The sequence below is a fragment of the Pholcus phalangioides genome, unplaced genomic scaffold, assembly GCF_987345545.1.
Source record: "Pholcus phalangioides strain wild (caught in Gottingen) unplaced genomic scaffold, Ppha-v1.0 ptg000010l_1, whole genome shotgun sequence".
Lineage (NCBI taxonomy): Eukaryota > Metazoa > Arthropoda > Arachnida > Araneae > Pholcidae > Pholcus > Pholcus phalangioides.
In genome coordinates this window covers 38771012-38788450 of record NW_028301603.1, presented here as the reverse complement: position 1 = coordinate 38788450, position 17439 = coordinate 38771012, and the positions used below count along the sequence as shown (strand labels likewise).

At 35.4% G+C, this 17439-nt stretch overlaps 1 protein-coding gene across 2 annotated transcripts in view; it reads left to right on the top strand.

The window, feature by feature from the left end:
* The first annotated feature begins 3111 nt into the window (after window positions 1-3111).
* The window catches only part of LOC149081426 (uncharacterized), a 191939-nt gene continuing 177611 nt past the window's right edge, over window positions 3112-17439 (top strand). Inside the window, exons 1-2 of one of the 2 annotated variants that reach the window (XM_089238358.1) lie at window positions 3164-3434; window positions 10271-10303. In XM_089238358.1, the coding sequence (XP_089094484.1) occupies window positions 3344-3434; window positions 10271-10303 (124 nt within the window). In that variant the 5' untranslated portion in view covers window positions 3164-3343. Of the gene's footprint in view, window positions 3435-10270; window positions 10304-17439 lie in introns of both variants that reach the window. The other variant, XM_089238360.1, reaches the window with a different exon arrangement.

The following is a 17439-nucleotide window of genomic DNA, read 5'->3' as shown; positions in this document are numbered from 1 at the left end:
TCTGCAGCACGAGCTTTCTCATTCCATTCTCCTACAGTTATTTTTCTTCTTTATTACCAGCTTGTTTTCACAAGCTCTTTCTAGTCACATTTCTATTATTTGGGTCCCTGGTCACTCTGGCATTACTTTTAATGAGATTATTGATCGTCATGTTCATCATCACATTCATGATCGTACTGCGGCTTCTCAGAGTGTAACCCCTACCAGCCTCCATCCAGAAGTCCTGATTACAATTTTTAAATCCCGATATAAAAAGTATTTCTCTCAATCACTTAAAAATACACTACCTGATTTCCGTCCATTTTCTGACTGTTGCAAATTGTACTCATCGTCTTTTTCGTCCGTAAAATTTGAAAATGTTTTTTACAAACTCCTCTGGGGGGGGGGGGGGCGGCGGCTCCTCTTTATGAGTATTTTCATCGCATTAATAGGGCGGAAATCATTGTAATATAATTTGGAAACTGCTTCTCATTTTCTTTGTAGTCATTATGATTCTATTCGTAATTCTACTTTTCGCAGTCTTCATTTTCCGGTCTCTTGTTGGCGGGATTTTGCGTCGACTCCTCCTAATAATATTATTCCTCTCTTTGAACGCTTCGTCACTCGTAGTTCTGGTTTTGTTTGGCTGTCGGTCTTCAGATGCATCCTATCGATGCTAACACATCACCTTGGTACTCAAGGGCGTAGCGGGGGTGGTGGGGTGGGGTGGGACTTGGGGATCTGGTCCCCACTCGAAATGTGAGAAAATGACCGAAAAAAGGGAAAAAGATGGCCAAATCCATTGTTCTGTCACTTTGGTTCCCCCTCCCCCAAGAACGAAATTTCTGGCTACGCCCCTGTTGGGACTCCACCTCCTTTTTCATCAAAGTGGTCTAGAGTGTCTCCTAGACCTGAAGAGTCCTGTTGTTTGTAAAAACCCCCTCATATGTCATTTGCTTTTTCATTTATAGATATTATTTTTTTATTTTTTGTGCAGTACTTTGCTTACAGCTCAGAAATTTTGCGTTACTGCTTTCACTTCAGTTATTGTAATTGGCTTTGACAATTTTTTTTTCTTGTATTACAGTGTTTGACTTTGATTCATTCAATACTTTTGTCATTATTTGTATACAGGATTCATTGAAAGACTGGTTAATTGTGGAGATGAAGATTACAAAGAAGAAAATTCATCACTGCCCCCACGGGGACTCGAACCCTGGTCTCTCGCTTGCCGGACGAGTGCTCTACCATCTAAGCTGTAGAAACAGATAGAATATTTCAACCTTGGAGTGTATATATATGTAGAAAGGCTCCGTACAGGGACGGCGGCAGCAATCGGTAGCGAGAGACCGGGGTTCGAGTCCCCGTGGGGGAGTGATGAATTTTCTTCCTTGTAATCTTCATCTCTACAATTAACCAGTCTTTCAATGAATCCTGTATTGACAAGTGGAGACGGCATTTCTATATGCATTATCTGTATATATGATTCCCTTTATGCTTTTGTTGTTGCCATCATTTGTGACAATGTGTTTTCATGATTTTTGTTGTCATTTATCTTTGACATAATCTTTTTTTTGCTATGTTTATTGTTATTGATTGTTTATGTATAATTAATTGGCTTCTATTTTTTATTCTAATTTCCTTGATGTTTCTGCTTTTGTCATGACCTTGGCATCTCCCTTTTTCTGTCAATTTTTTTAATGATCAGGGGATGGTCATAGTAGCCAAAAGCCCTGTATAATTATTATTGTATTGTAAATGGGGCTCCCCGGCCATTTCAAGGAAAATATCCGTAATGATCTTTTCTTATCTATTCCTGAGTTTAGCTCCTTCTATAACTGCTGCCAGAACTTCTCCCCTTTTTTTTCGAATAGAAGGTTGGAATACTTGTTTTACAAACTCATTTGCAATAGTTAATCCCTTGAATGATTACCTCCATCGTATTAGGAAAATGGCTAACCCTCTTTGTCTACAATGCAATGTACCTGAAACTTCCTCTCACTTTTTATTTTCTTGTATTAGGTTCTCGCAGGTTCGTTTCTCAACTTTTACGCCCGTATTCACCAACACAGTTTCAACTGCAATCGCAGGTGAAAGGATTGAAGATCGAAACGGATTGGTTAAATTAAGGATTTTAACCAATCCGTGTCGATCGCTGATCGTTTAACCTGCGATTGCAGTTGAAACTGTGTTGGTGAATACGGCCGTAAGTTCTCTTTCCCCACCAGTTATTTGTTGGTCCGATTTCTGTTCAGGCAAGCCTGAGAGTATTATCTGTAGCTTTGAGAAGTTTGTTACCCTCAGTCAACGTTTCTCGTGAGTTGGTTTCTTTTTCTCCTTCTTTTTCTTTCTCCCGTTTGGTTTTTGTGTCTTTTTCTGCCTTGGTTGTTTGGCTCATTTTTGTTTCCACACACTCATCCAGGGACTCCATGTCATAATATCATTTTAAAGCGGCTTAGGATTGTCCTCTAAGCCTGAAGACTTCTTCTCCATCTCATATAACCTCTCCATCTGCGTTTGTTCGTCTGGTTAGTGGTTTTTTTTCTCCATACCCTTCTGAAGAAGAGAGAAGAATGGAAAATGATGGAATTCCTGTGTGTTATGTGTTTATGGTAACTTTTTCATTAGTATATTTTTTATGACATGTTCTATGCTCTTATGTAGGGTAACCATATTTCCTCGAGAGAAATACGGGAAATTGGGATTCCAAATACGGGACATTGCCAATTATCGCCAAAATGACGCCAAAACCGAACTAAGTTACTAAATATTGTTGAAATAACGGAAAAATCACAATGGCGGAAAATGCAGCATTGCTGCTAATTGCAGTGGATTAAAATGAGTTCCACGAAAAAAAAAACGTTCGCTAAGACAAATGTGGGAGATTAATATTCTCATTTATAGTTGTGATTATCATAATGTAATTGATAAGTTGAAAATAATTTCAATCTTTGACTTCAATAAAGAATAAAAATTCGAGTAGGCTTCGTGCAAAATACGGGAAAAACCGGGACACTTTTGTCAAAAAGTCGGGACAGCCAAAAACACAGAAAAAACCGGGACTGTCCCAGGAAATACGGGACGTATGGTCACTTTACTCTTACGGAATATTTTTCTCTAACAGGGGATGGCCCGAAGGCAAAAAACCCTGTATAATTAAAGACGAAAAAGGGGCTTCCCGCCGATCCACCTCATCTTTGACCTAACCATTAACATGTTTTTGTAATATGTTGTAAATTTATCAGAAAATTTTATGACGGATACATGTAATTTTTAAACCTTCCTCCCGTGTTCTTGCTGTTCCCCTCCCCCGTGCTCTATTTTGTTTATAAACAACAGTAACGCGTGTGTTTACGCTGAAAAAATGGGGATTTTAGAGGATTCGCGACTTTGGTTCGGAACAGATAACTTTTATGACATATTTCGCATTCAAAAGGAGTCCGAGCCGATAAGTAGTGAGTTTTTCTTTTCCCATCTTTTTTTTTAATAATATATCTGATATATTATAAATAGGGATACGTAAATTTCGTATTTACGAGATAACCGCGATAAATGCGAAATTCACGAAATAAATGCGATATTTGCCAATTTAAACGAATAAATGCAAAAAATTGAATTTTTACTACCTTTCTGCGAAATCTCGATAGTTAAATTATATCGTTAATTCTTCCGTGTGTTTCCAAGCTGTAATCGACACCTTAAAAGAATACGAAAATAAAGGATCTAGTATCAGACTGCGTGCTCCAAATTATTAAATACACATAAAGTGAATCTTGTGGGTGACGCATTCATAGAAGAATTTAATTCTGTTGTTGCCAAGACAAAGACAATTTTTTTGCGCTCAAGAAAAATGATCAGTACATATTTAAGCTACCAAAAAGGAAAAAAAAAGTATCACTGTTCAAGTAGGCTATCACTGGCAGCAAAATTCTTCCTGACGCCTGTAGTAACCAAGCAGAATTTGTGGTTCAAAGGTGTCCTATCATTTGAGCAAATATCATATTGTTTCTTTTCTCAATAAATACGAAGATCATTACTCCAGCATAAGTTTTTTAAAAATAAGTTTCGACAAATGAAATTCTAGCTCCTAAAATACGGGTTCAGTTGACTTTCTTTTCCGTTCTGTAGGAAAATTATGCTAATCGACAATTTGAAAGGATCAAACTTTCCATTCTCACATGTTTCGTGGAGTAAGTTAGTGGATTTGAGATCCTTTTGGGATCAAAAGCATTTTTACAAAAAAAAAATTGACAAATGAGTACAGTAGAGTCTCGCTTATCTGACATAAACGGGCTGGCAGAACGTCAGATAATATAGAGGTGTTAAGGAAAAGCCTATAAAACATCAAACTATGTTATAGGCTTAATTTTGTTACGAACCTAATAATCATGTTTACAGAAAAAAAAACTGGAAAAAATTAAGTGAGAATAAACTTAGTTACAGAATATTTTGGAATTAAATACAGTACTTGTTATCTTCAGTCCTGTGATGATTAAAATTTTTTTTTTTATCATAGTCTACTTTCCTGACAAGTGCTGTTACTTCGCTGTCAAATCTCGCCATCTTTGCATCATCATTATTTTGATTCCTGTAACAAATACCCTTCTTGTTGCTCAATGTATTTAATTGCAGTTTCTAGAGCCTTAGCTCCATCGTTATATGAAATTCTGAAAGCTCAACAGTTGGTGTTTGATCTTTTTTTTGCAGTGAGATGTCGGATAATATGAAAGGTCGGATAAACTAGACTGTACTGTATGTTGGAATAGATGAACGGCATAGTATTCTGCAGCAGCAGAAAAGAGTTAAAATAAATTGACTTCACACATGACATCCAGCCAGTGCCGTCTTAATGCATGGGTCCGACCGAGCACAGCTCAGAAACCTCAAGTGCAGAGGGGCCTTGTGAAACTGATATCTGGTTCAAATTATCGAGAGTAAGCATTTCTAGCAATTTAAGGGGAGGGGGGGCCTCAGAAAAATCATTTTAGCCAAGGGCCTATGATATTCAATTTTTTATTTTTTTTGTGAATAAATGCAAAATTTATGATTTAAAAATTTTTTTTGCGAAATTTCAGATTTTTTTGTTGAATTTACGTATCCCTAATTATAAAATATATCAAAACTGCTTTGATTAAAATCGAAGCAGTTATCGATTAAGTATGTTTTAAACTTTAGTATTGTGCAGACACAATACAAACCCGTAACAGGTCACACTGCTCTTCTGAAAAATGTATGTTACTGCTCAAACTTGAAATGGTCACATGGTATCGGAATAAAAATGATATTTTCCCCTGTAGCAAAACAATGTTTTGTACAAGAATTTAACATATAGAGGATAATAAAAATTGAGCATCGACTTATTGCACCAATTCGATTATCATAAATGTAATATTAATGGCCCAGTTGAAAATTCTATGCTTTGAGAATTTTACACTCTGTGTGGAACTAAATGTGAATCAAGTCAGATTTAATTACAGTAAGGAGTGTAGAAGCAGAGTTCGTTTTTCAACGTTTTTAAGGACATGCATAACTCAAAAATGTAGTTTTCTAAATTGTCTTTTTCTCTTTTCTTTGGACTGGACCAGCAATGTAAAGTACCATTTTTTTTTGTTACTTTTTTTAAATACTTGCTTTTCTGGATGTTCAGAGATTGTAGAAATATGTTGTTCCTTTTGTATAACAATATAATGCTGGGTTGGGTTTTTGACGTGACAAGTGTCAAAAACTGGTTTAAACCGTCAAAAACCTAAATGAATGCTTTGGGATGTTTCGAATAGAATAGGTATATAACTTAATGATGGGGCACTTTGATATTACAATGTTTCATTTTCAAACACTAATTTATTAAAATTGAAACAGAATATTAATTATAATTTGAGATTTTGAATTTGAGGTACAAAATGTCTAGATTAGATATATAATTAATAGTATGGTTCATTTTTACTACGTAGAATCCGATAACATGTAACTAATTTTGCGCATTTTTCTACACCTAAACGATTTCTAAGTTTTGAATGGACAAATCCAAAGTTAGAAAATACTCTTTCAATGGAGGCTGAGCTGGCGGGACTGGACAGCAAAAGCATTGCTAGTTTTATGAGTTCAGATGCAGGCTCAGCTGAAAAAGCATTACATTTAGAGAGTCCTTTCCACCAAATCACAGGGTTTGTCATTCTTCCTGCTGCACTGAAATAAGAAGGTGGGAAAGGAGTTTCTTCCGCTTCATATGAAATTAGCAATGGCAGACAACCGTTAATTTTCTCTGTTGCCCATGTGCGAGCCAAATCACTTTGCACATCAGTCAGTCCTTCACCTTTATATTTTGGGTGCAAATTATATGCCAAATAATGAAATGGTCTCAGAATCTGGTTCATCCTGTTTTGTATCTTTACAATGTGAGGCTGAAGAGCACTTTCTTTGAGAAGGCTTAGCCAAACACGGCATGAGTCAGCTATTGTAGCTGTATCTGTTTGAAGAATATCCAATGTAACACTTATTGGCTTGAGTTGGAATGAAGGATCTTTACACTGTTTGTATAAATTATAATTGTTGATTAAAATAACAATTCCTTTGTCAATGTCATTTGATGCTATATGATCACAATTTGTACGATTATTTATTCCAGATTATTTATTGTATATATGTATATCATTGTTATTTTCACATAAATTAATAAATTTCCGGATACACCTATTCCCCGGGAAAGCTTCGATATCTCTCTGAGATGGGAAGCGGGGTGTGTCCGGTCCTTCAATGTTCAATGTCAATGTCATTTTCGTGATCTTCTACTATTTTCTGAAAAAATGGCCTATTGTGTAAAAATGTTTCAAGACAAGTAAGTGTACTCTTCCATCGAGTATCACCAGGTAATTGGGGTTTTATTGACCCCATATGTTCATTAAGCCATCCCGAAGGCAAATGATGGTTTCTAATGTATTTTTGTATTTTAACCACCTGTTTGAGCACAGCTTCAGGTGTTAGATCTTGTCCGAGTAAGTTGAGCCAATGAGAAGAGCACCCATATTCTATTAAATTTTGGTCAATCTCATTAAGCAAAAGTTGCCTGGCTTTCTCCATTACTTTCGCATTATCAGTTACAACTGCCTTTACTTCACAAGAATATTTATCGTGGGCCAAACGTATGGAATTATCAATTATTTGCTTGTGGTAATCTGCATTTTTCATAATAGCACCACACTCAACAGCTTCAAGAAAATAGGATTTACCTTCAGAATGTATACATGTAGCTATGACTGGATCATTATGAATATTGCTCCATCCATCTTCAATTAAAGTTACAGCTTTTCCACTGAGATTGTCTTTTGCAGTTTTCTCAACCTCTCTTGTAACTTCATCAAGCAATGACTGAGCCAAAGGTTTTCTACTTGGGGTATTATAACCAGGTCGCAAAGCAGAAACTAGATCTTTGAAACTTGAATGTTCAACAACACTGAATGGGATATTATTGGCATAAAAAAACTTTGCCACTAATAAATCAATTTTTTTAGTTGTAGCAGAATTTGATTTCACAATGAAGCCATCAATTTTTTGCTTCTTTTTTTGAGTGAAAATTTCAGGTTCTGTTGATTCCAACAAAATTGTAGGCTGTGAAGCAGTGGACTCTGTAGATGTTGATGCAGTTGCTTTTTGTACATCAGGTATTTGTTCAACATCATTGCCCCTTCCAATACACTGAGCTATATGGCTCTTCATCCTGTCCACAGGATTACATTACATCGCATAACTCCACAATTAATGCATTTTGTATATATCTTTCCATTTTTCTCTACTTTATCAAAATTTTGCCAGGCTATATGCTGTGGCCTTCCACCACGATTCATTATATTTTAAACTAATAATAGACTAAATATTTATGATTTCTTAGAAATTGGTTTCACTAAACATAAAAAAAATATCAAATGAAATTTCTGAAATTGGTTTCCATATTAATCCTCACTACTTTACAATTCAAACAATAAATAGCAAAGTTGGACTTTTCTCTAGTACACTGGTCTTTGTCCTCTAAGGGCAGCTGGTGTCTTTATTGGATTATAAGACCATCTGCCCCTAGCATGATAATGCAGTCACTACTGTTGCTGCTTCTTGGTGAAGGAAAAAGAAAAACAAAACCCTGTGAGATAATATACCACTACATTTAGATCTGTGATGCAATCCCCATTCATGAATTTTCTAAAAATAGAACGTCAGAATGCATAGCCCAAGGTTAGAAAACGTAAGAATTAGCAATTTTGATATTGTAATATAAAAAAATATGTATATTCAGGCTACTTTTATAAGGTCTTTTTGAAGGGAAAAAAACACTTATCATTTAAAAATATACCACCAAATGTAACCCAAGAATAGAAACTGTGGTAACAATGAAAAATTTAGACTAATAATGAACTAATTAATTTTTCAGGGGAAAAATTATTTTAGGGTAATTTAGTATTTTGATTGCTGGATATATATATTCTAATGTTATGTACAATAAGAATATTGTTTTAAATATCTGGGATTGTCTAGATAATATAATAACAGAAATCAACATTATACATAGCAAGCATGAAAGAACTTTGTATTTGTTGTAAAAAAAAAAGTAGAGCAGATGTTGATATGCAAATATATATATATTCATATATAAACAGTTGAAGAAATTTTAGAAGGTTGAAACTATCTTGAATACATTACATATCCTTCCATAGTTTTATGCTATGCTCTACTCAAATTCTATATTTTACAAGTATATATACATGTATATAATTGTCCAAAATAATTATGTGGGGGGGGGGGAAGATTATTTTAAAATCACACATTATGTATTGCAGCATAGTCACTTTAAGCATTACATGCAATCAATGTGCATATTTTCAATGGGAATTTATATGTTGAAAAGCAGTATTTGAGGTTTTTGACGGAGGGTTTTTGACGTGACAGTTTAAACCGTCAAAAACTGACATGCGTCAAAAACCTGCCAACCCTGATATAATGTCCTTATTATAAGTGTCATTATTTTTTTCACTGGTTATTTCAGTTTCACGCTCATGATAAAGGAATAAAGAAATACTTCACAGTTTATTTTTCATTTAACTCATGTAATCTGCGTGAATAAAACATGCTTAGCATATGGGTTACTACCATTGAGCTTATATTACTGGAGGGAGCTGAAAGTGATCATTTCAGTTCCAAATTAATGAAAGTGATAATTTCAGTTCCAAATTAATGAAAGAGATAATTTCAGCTGCAAATAAATGAAAGTGATAATTCCAGCATTAATGAAAGATAATTCGGAATTAATGAAAGATGAGTCCAGAATAAATGAAAGAAAAATTCATTTTAATGAAACAGATAATTTCATTTCTAAAATAAATGAAAGCGATAATTTCAGCATTAATAATGAAAGAAATAATTCCAGAATTAAGAAAAAGGGATAATTCCAAAATCAATGAAAGAAGTAATTTCAGCATTAATGAAGTGATAATTCCAAAATTAATTAAAGCGGTAATACCAAAATTAAAGTAAAAGATAGTTCCAAAATTAATGAAAGAAAAATTCTAGAATTAATGAAAGAAATAATTCCAGCATTAATGAAAAAGTGATACTTCCAAAATTAATGAAAGAAATAATGCCAGAATTAATGAGATATAATTTCAGAATCAATGAAAGAAATAATATCAGCGTTAATGAAATATAGTTTCAGAAATAATGAAAGAAATTAATCCAGAATTGATTAAAGCAATTACTCCAGAAGTAATGAAAGAAATAATAATTTATAAAGAAATAATTCCATTATTTCAAAACATCCTAAACTATACGGATTGATGCAATTGGATAATATAAGACAATACGGAGACATTAATTTTCATTTTCGTGCTTGAGATATAAATAAAAAGCTGAAATTAATGTCATTGCATGGATATCAACCTCAAAAGTGGGTCTGGCTAATTAATTTATATTTAATTTTCTGGGCTTCGTATCTCTAAGTGAACTCAATATTTCGAAAATCGAGAATTCAATTTTTAAAATTATTGATGCGGCAGAAAACCTTACTAAATTTCCGCAATTCTATGTTAAAATCAGCAATTTTAACATTAATCTCTATGGGAGATCGTGTTTGTTTTCACCGGATCACGTGGTCTTCCGACGAAAGATGTTGGTTGGACACCTTTCTCAGCACTGCCAAGGCGGAGACCGCTGACGTCATGCTCCCTCCAGTAATATAAGCCTGATGGTTACTACCAAAAAAAGTGTACAAACTGTTTCCACGACTGTAATGTTTTTTACAAAATTTCAGAGCACTCTGGTGTTAAAGATTTAAAGATGCGAGGTAAGAATATTCTCCTGGATGTAAAAATTGGAGAATAATCGAGAATATTCATTTTTCTTTTAAAATAATTTAAATATTTTTATTAATTTTGTTTATATTGTGAAATACAAATCAGTTTTCATTGTCTGAAACATTTACAACAAGACAATTTTTTGTATAATCATCCCCAATGACAACTTTTAGGTCGAGGTCATGATTAGAGGTTTTAAAATTTTGGTTATGAAGATTTTAGAAACCTTTAGATTGAAACCTTAAAAAGTTATTTTAAAATTAGATAATTTTTCAGAAATAAGTTCACAACAAAAGAAATTAAACCAAAGTTGATTATATAAGAATAGCTTTCTTTATCAATCACCTTCATTCTAAGATACAAAACTTTGTTTTCTTCAATGCACATACACATAAATTCTGTATCACTCACATTTCTTTGCAAGTTAGGCATTTCAGCTTTGTTGGTTTAATTTTCTTGTTTCAAAACTTTAATGTTTGTAGTCTACAAACTTCAATATTCCCATCTTCTTGACGGGAAGAGAGATGGGGACAGAGAATATTCTTGAGAATATAGCTACTATTATAAATTACTAGGGAATATTCTTATCGAAAATAATTATTCTCAAGTTATTTATCAAGATTATTTATTATAATAGGCCTACATGTTATTACATATATTCTTGATAATACTCTCTGGAAAGATTTCGGTAACTGAAAAATATTCTCATTAAGAACTTCTAAGAATATTCTCAAGTTATTTCTAATAGTAGTCCTACCATAGAATATTCTCGAATATTCTTCAAAAGATTATTCTCGAGAATTTTTACATCTCTATCTGGTCGTAATTTTAATTTTTTTCTAGTTTTTTATTTAATTCTCTGTCATGCATTAATTTGTTTCAAATGGTATCTAATTTTTTTTAAAACCATTGTTTGTAGCAACACATCGATATTTGGCTGTCCCAGCTTCAAAAAAGTGTTAAACAAACAGACTTTGTGCAAACCTGAAGTTTTTTTTGTCAGAAAACTTGGGATCACATTTTATATATGTGCCATAGATGAATAAAACTGAAAATGAAATTTTGTGAATTTTTTTTTTCTTATGAAAAACTTTTTTTTGTTTGTGTCCCGAAATTTTTCCCACTTTAAAATGTCCACTCTGTCATTTAGGAAATATATTTTTATACCAGATTATATATAAATCTCAGAACACTTTTGAGCTCATTGAAAGTTTTACTTTTAATACTTGATCAACAATTTTGGATTTTGCAAAATGACTTAATACTCATTTTATGTCTTCAATACCAGATTTTTTTGTCAGATTTCCACTCTGTTATGTCATTATCATAAATAACTAAGATTTTTTTTTTCATCTATATCAGCATCTAGTGATAGCACATGGATATATGCTTCAAAATATAATTAAAGTTTTCACAAATCATTTAGGCTAATTTGTCCACTCTGTTACATCTTCCAAAGACTCAACCAATACAACAGAATGGAAACTGATTTAAAGTTTTCTTAGTTAAGAGATGTTGAAGTTTTAAGTTAACTTTAATAAGTTATCTATTCAATTTAAACCCTTTACCACATTCTCCCCATCATGTTATTTTTTCAGTTAAATACGAAAGTTAGATAGTACAGATCGTCAAAATCACTGCCAGGCACAGATCCAGGGAGATGTGGCATAAGGCCCCAAAGCAGAATATTTTGCATTGTTCTGCAACGAGCTCTCGGCTGACTGGAAATATTCTGCAGTTCCCATAATAGTGTTTTCTGCATTTTTCTTAAAATTCTTCCAGATTGTTCTGCATTAGCACTGATTGTTTTGCGGTGTACTTTGCAGATTTCGGCATATTCTGCTTTGGGGGCATTTTAGTATGAATAAAGGTCGTTATATGACAATACATTTTGTATTTTATGGGACAGAACAATTATTTCCCTATAAAATTATTTTTGTTTCCTGGCTCTATCCCCCCTCCCGAAGTCTCACTGGATATATTCTGGATGACTGTGAGAGACAAATTCAAGATTAATACCAACATCAAATTACCATTCAATTTCAACAAAAAATTTTGAAGTAAAAGAAAAATCGTCCTGATGATATAATATACAGTTGAGCAAGACCATTGTCCACTCTGACCAGATTTTAAACATTTTATCAGACCAAAATTCAAACTACGGGGGGGGGGGGGGGCATGGGTTTTTAGAATTTGCTAATGGGGTGAATGTTTTTCAAAGGTTATAAAGGAGTCTGGGTCACCTCTATCGCATTTCACCCCGTTACGTCGGGATCCGGAACTTTCACCCCCAACAGTTTGTTCCCGACATCTTGCCCCTGGAACGTTTCGTCCCCATTACATTTGACCCCTGGAAATTTCGCCCCTGACATTTCGCCCTTGGCACGTTTGGCCCCGAAAAATTCACACCTGACATTTCACTTGCCCTGAACGTATGAGTGACCGTATGAGTATTGACTGTGTGTGTGACCGTGTGAGTGATCGAGTGACTGTATGAGTGACCAAGTGAGTGTGAAATGGACTTTAGGAGTGTGTTAGTGACCGTACAAATGACTCACCATGTGAGTGACCGTATCAACTAGTGTGTAATTGACTTTATGAGTGAATGACCGTATGAGTGACCACGTGACTGACCGAATGGCCGTATGAGTGACCAAATGAATGACCTCATGAGCGACCAAGGGATTGACCGTGTGAGTGATCAAGTGAGTGATCGAGGGATTGACCGTGTGAGTGACCAAGGGAGTTACCGAGCGATGAAACGTTTGAGTGAATGAGTGACTGATTAAATCTTATGTAATTTTCCAAGTGAGTGACTGAGTGATTGAGCATATGAGTGACCAAAGGAGAGACTGAGTAATTAACCGTAGGACTGACCGAGTGACTGACCGAATGGACGTATGAGTGACCAAGTGAATGACTGTATGAGTGATCAAGTGAGTGATCGAGGGATTGACCGTGTCAGTGATAAAGGGAGTTACTGAGTGATGAAACGTTTGAGTGAAGGAGTGCCCAAGAGTGAGTGACCGAGTGGTTAACTTCATGAGTGACCAAGTGAGTGACTGTATATGTGACCAGGTGAGTGACGGTACGAGTGTTCAAGTGAGTGATCAAGGGACTGACCGTGTGAGTGACCAAGGGAGTTACTGAGTGATGGAACGCATAAGTGAATGTGTGACCAAGTGAGTGACTGCATGAGTGACTGAAAGATTGATAAAGTGAATGACTGCATGAGTGACCGAAAGATTGATAAAGTGAATGACCGTATGATTGACCCAGTGAGCGATTGAGTGATTGACAAAGTGAGCGATTGAGTGATTGACAGAGTGAGCGATTGAGTGATTGGCAAAGTGCGAGGGTGGAGTGTCTGCAAAGATGATCTTCCTCATCAACTCCCTTTTTATAAGTGGTTACGTAGCACTGAGTGACCAAGTGACTCACACTTTAATGGATTCTAAGAATTTGGAATTTTCAGTTTAAGCATAAAATATTTTTCCCAAATTTACGTCTCACACCGGTTTGGTCACTCACACTATCATTCATACATTCACTCATATGGTCACGCGTATGGTCAAGGTAGGCAAAATGACAGGGGGTCAATTTCCGATTCACTTGATTACTCACTGAGTAACTCATATGATCACTCACTGGGTCACTCATATGGTCAGGGCAGGTGAAATGTCCGGGGATAAATTTTCAATTCACTCGATCACTCATGTATTCATTCACTTGGTCACTCATGCGATCAGGGGAAGCAAAATGTCACGAGTAAATGTCCAACTCACTTGATCACTCATGTGGTCACTCACTTGGTGACTTGTACCATCATTCATATGTTCACTCATACAGTCACGCGTACGATAAGGGCTGGCGATATATCCGAGATAAATTTCCGATTTACTTGATTACTTACTGAGTCACTCATGTGGTCACTCACTGGGTCACTGATATGGTCAGGGCTAAATGTACCGGGGTGAGATGTCAGGGGCGAAATTTCCGGGGGCCAAATGTACTGGGGACGAAACGTGCCAGGGGCGAGATGTCGGGGACGAAATGTTGGAGGCGAAATATCGGGGGCAAAGGTTCTGTGAACCGTTACGTCTTTAGTACCAGATTTTTCAAGTATGTCTTTACACCTGTGTGCTATATGTTGTGGAATGTGAGATTTATTTATTCCCATCTCAACAGGCGAAGATTGCCTAATTACAGAGATGGACAAGAGAAGAGAAATACAAAAACACAAATACAACAAACTACAAAAAAAAAACAAAAGTGAGTGGGGAAAATATTAGAAATACATATGGAAAAGCATAATAACATGAATATACACTCATTGCCATAAAAATTTGCGCACCCAGAAGAAGTCGTCAAAATGAAATGAAATTTTACACATGTAAGTACTACGTTGATATAAGTAAGTGATTAGAAAATCTAAGAAAAAGGATCATTTATAGCAGAAAAAAGTACAGATGAACAGAAGTTTTAGTACTCTATTGGAACCCCCTCTAGCGCGAATGCACGATGCGATACGAGCGGGCATTGAGGCATACAAGTTCCGTATGATGTCCTGAGACATCTCGTTCCACAGTTGCTGTAAATGCTCCTCTAGTTCGACCAACCTCGTAGGGTGTCTAACTTGCTGTCCCAAATGATCCCAGATATGCTCGATTGGTGACAAATCTGGGGATAGAGCAGGCCAGGGAAGGGTGGTAATGTGGCGGAGGCAGTCTTGTGACATCCTTGCTGTGTGTGGCCTAGCATTGTCTTGTTGAAAAATGGCTCCTGGGAGCCCTGCCATGAGTGGCAACACATGTGGCTGAAGGATGTTATGGACGTACCGCTGGGCTGTCATTGTGCCATGGATCAATATTAGGGGTGACCGTGTATCGTAAGCAATGGCACCCCATACCATGACACCAGCTGTGGGAGCGGTGTGTCGCTGTAAAGAGAAGGCAGGATTGAAGCGTTCACCACGGGGCCTCCACACACGAACACGATTGTCATCACTGCTCAAGTTGAATCTCGATTCGTTGCTGAAGACGACCTGGGGTGAACTATCTCTGCAGTCCTTAGTAACTACTAGTCCTAATGAACTACTGGTCGGAGGACTGCAGCTAAGGACCGCTTCAACTACTAGTAGTTAAGAGGTACTATGAACTACCAGTCCTTAAGGTCACGTGATGTGAAACAGTAGTTAGAGGGAGCGAAAATTTTTGGTTTCGAGAGTAACAGATCGCTAACCAATCGGGATGCCGTTTGAAGCCTACAACTACTACTAATTATTTAACAACCGTTTTTCCGCAGTGGGTGGTGGCAGTGATTTCATGTTTACAACTGATTGTAAACAAACTTTTTTTTCCGAGGGACTCGCCACACATTTTTGTCACCCGTGTTTTGCAATTTTTTTTACTCTAACATCGCCAGCTAGTTTAATTATTTTGTAAATGTATATGAGACGTTGCATTTTTCATCTTGCGACTTTTTTAAGAATAAGATTCGGTATTTTTCTTGTCCGAGCTCATGGATCCCACTTTTGGTTACTTGAAGAAGCGAGTATCTGGGACCCCAGCTGCATATAAGCGGGTCGCATACTGATGAAATCAAAATTTGGAAAAAAGAAAATTCTTACAACAAAATGCAAAATTTTAAATTACGGTTACCGGCACTAGTTGAGCCTATGGTCGTAGTGTGCCTTTCCGGGGCAGACTTTCCCTTTTTTTTTGGGGGGGGGGGCTCTTCTTGAAAGGGTTATTATGCAAAATAATTGTAGATTTTTGGGCCCCCTATGGGTTTCTCCTCAGTATTAAAAAATATCAGAACACGATTTTCTATGAATGAGCACTTACATGTTAATGGAAGTGAATACTTCAATATTTAAAATATATATACGTCTATATTAAAAATCTTTCATCAATTTATCTGTTTCATATTTAGCTTCCAACAAATAATTTCACCTGATAACTTTCATTTTGACAATATATTTCATTTGAGTTGATTAGAAGATGAATGATTGATTGAAACATGAATTAAATAACAACTTGCACATATGATTTGTCATACAAAAACATTTTATTTCAAACATATGTTCATAGAGAGTTATCATAATCACAATTTATTGGTTGTACTTTTCTTAGAAATCGCATCTTTCAAGAATATAATTTTTTGAGATTCATAAATTTTCATCTGCATCTTCAAATGTTGATTTACCTGAAATTAAAAAGAAGAAGGAAAAAAAACACTTTTATTATGCTATGAATATTTAAATGTACTGTATATTTTATTTCAAATTATAACACAGTCTTTAGTTGTATAAGTAGAGATAATTCGTGCACAATAGCACTTAGTAGACTCGCTACCATTTTATCACAGTAGGATCCAAAATGTATAAACTGTGTTTTGCAAGGGAGGCCTGGCGTTCCACATAGATGCACATGTTCATGTCTAGATGTATTTACCTAGGGCTTGGCAAATCTTAAGAGCCAACATTGCAAAAAAAAAATTCATACTGACACCTAAAATTTTCTATGCAGATCATAAAATATTTGGAGTTTATGTCTGAATCTTCCAACATGTGAAGATCATCACTAAGTGCTGAAAAAGTTGAATATAATTTTTTTTACTTCGGATTATTTCTTCTAAAAATATGCTTGGCTGCCAAAAAATTTGGCCCACGCCTTTTTCAATTTTTCGAGCCATGTTTCTACCCTAAAATTTTGGTCAGACAGATGAAGTGCAAAAACCTATTGGCACGCATCTTACTATATATTTTCACTCTACTCTTTCAGCTTTGCTCTAAAACACATCCTTAGCAACCTCTTGTGGATCGGGGAACCCCTATTTAAATTAACATAGAAATTTTGCAGTGTTGTATGGTCTCACTAGTTAAAAAGTATGATATTATTTGTTGTCAAGTATATTGTTTTAATATTTCCATTCACAAAATTTGCTCATCAGTAAATATAACACGTTTTTCAAAGAATTAATATTGCTTTTCAGTTAGTAAAGCTTCTCAAAGTTTTTTTTTAATGTCCTCCCTCTCATTTATATAGCCAAGACAAGTTTTTCAACAGTACATGTTTTTACTTGCACTGGTCAAATTTTGAGTGGTATAGGTAGCCATTAAGAA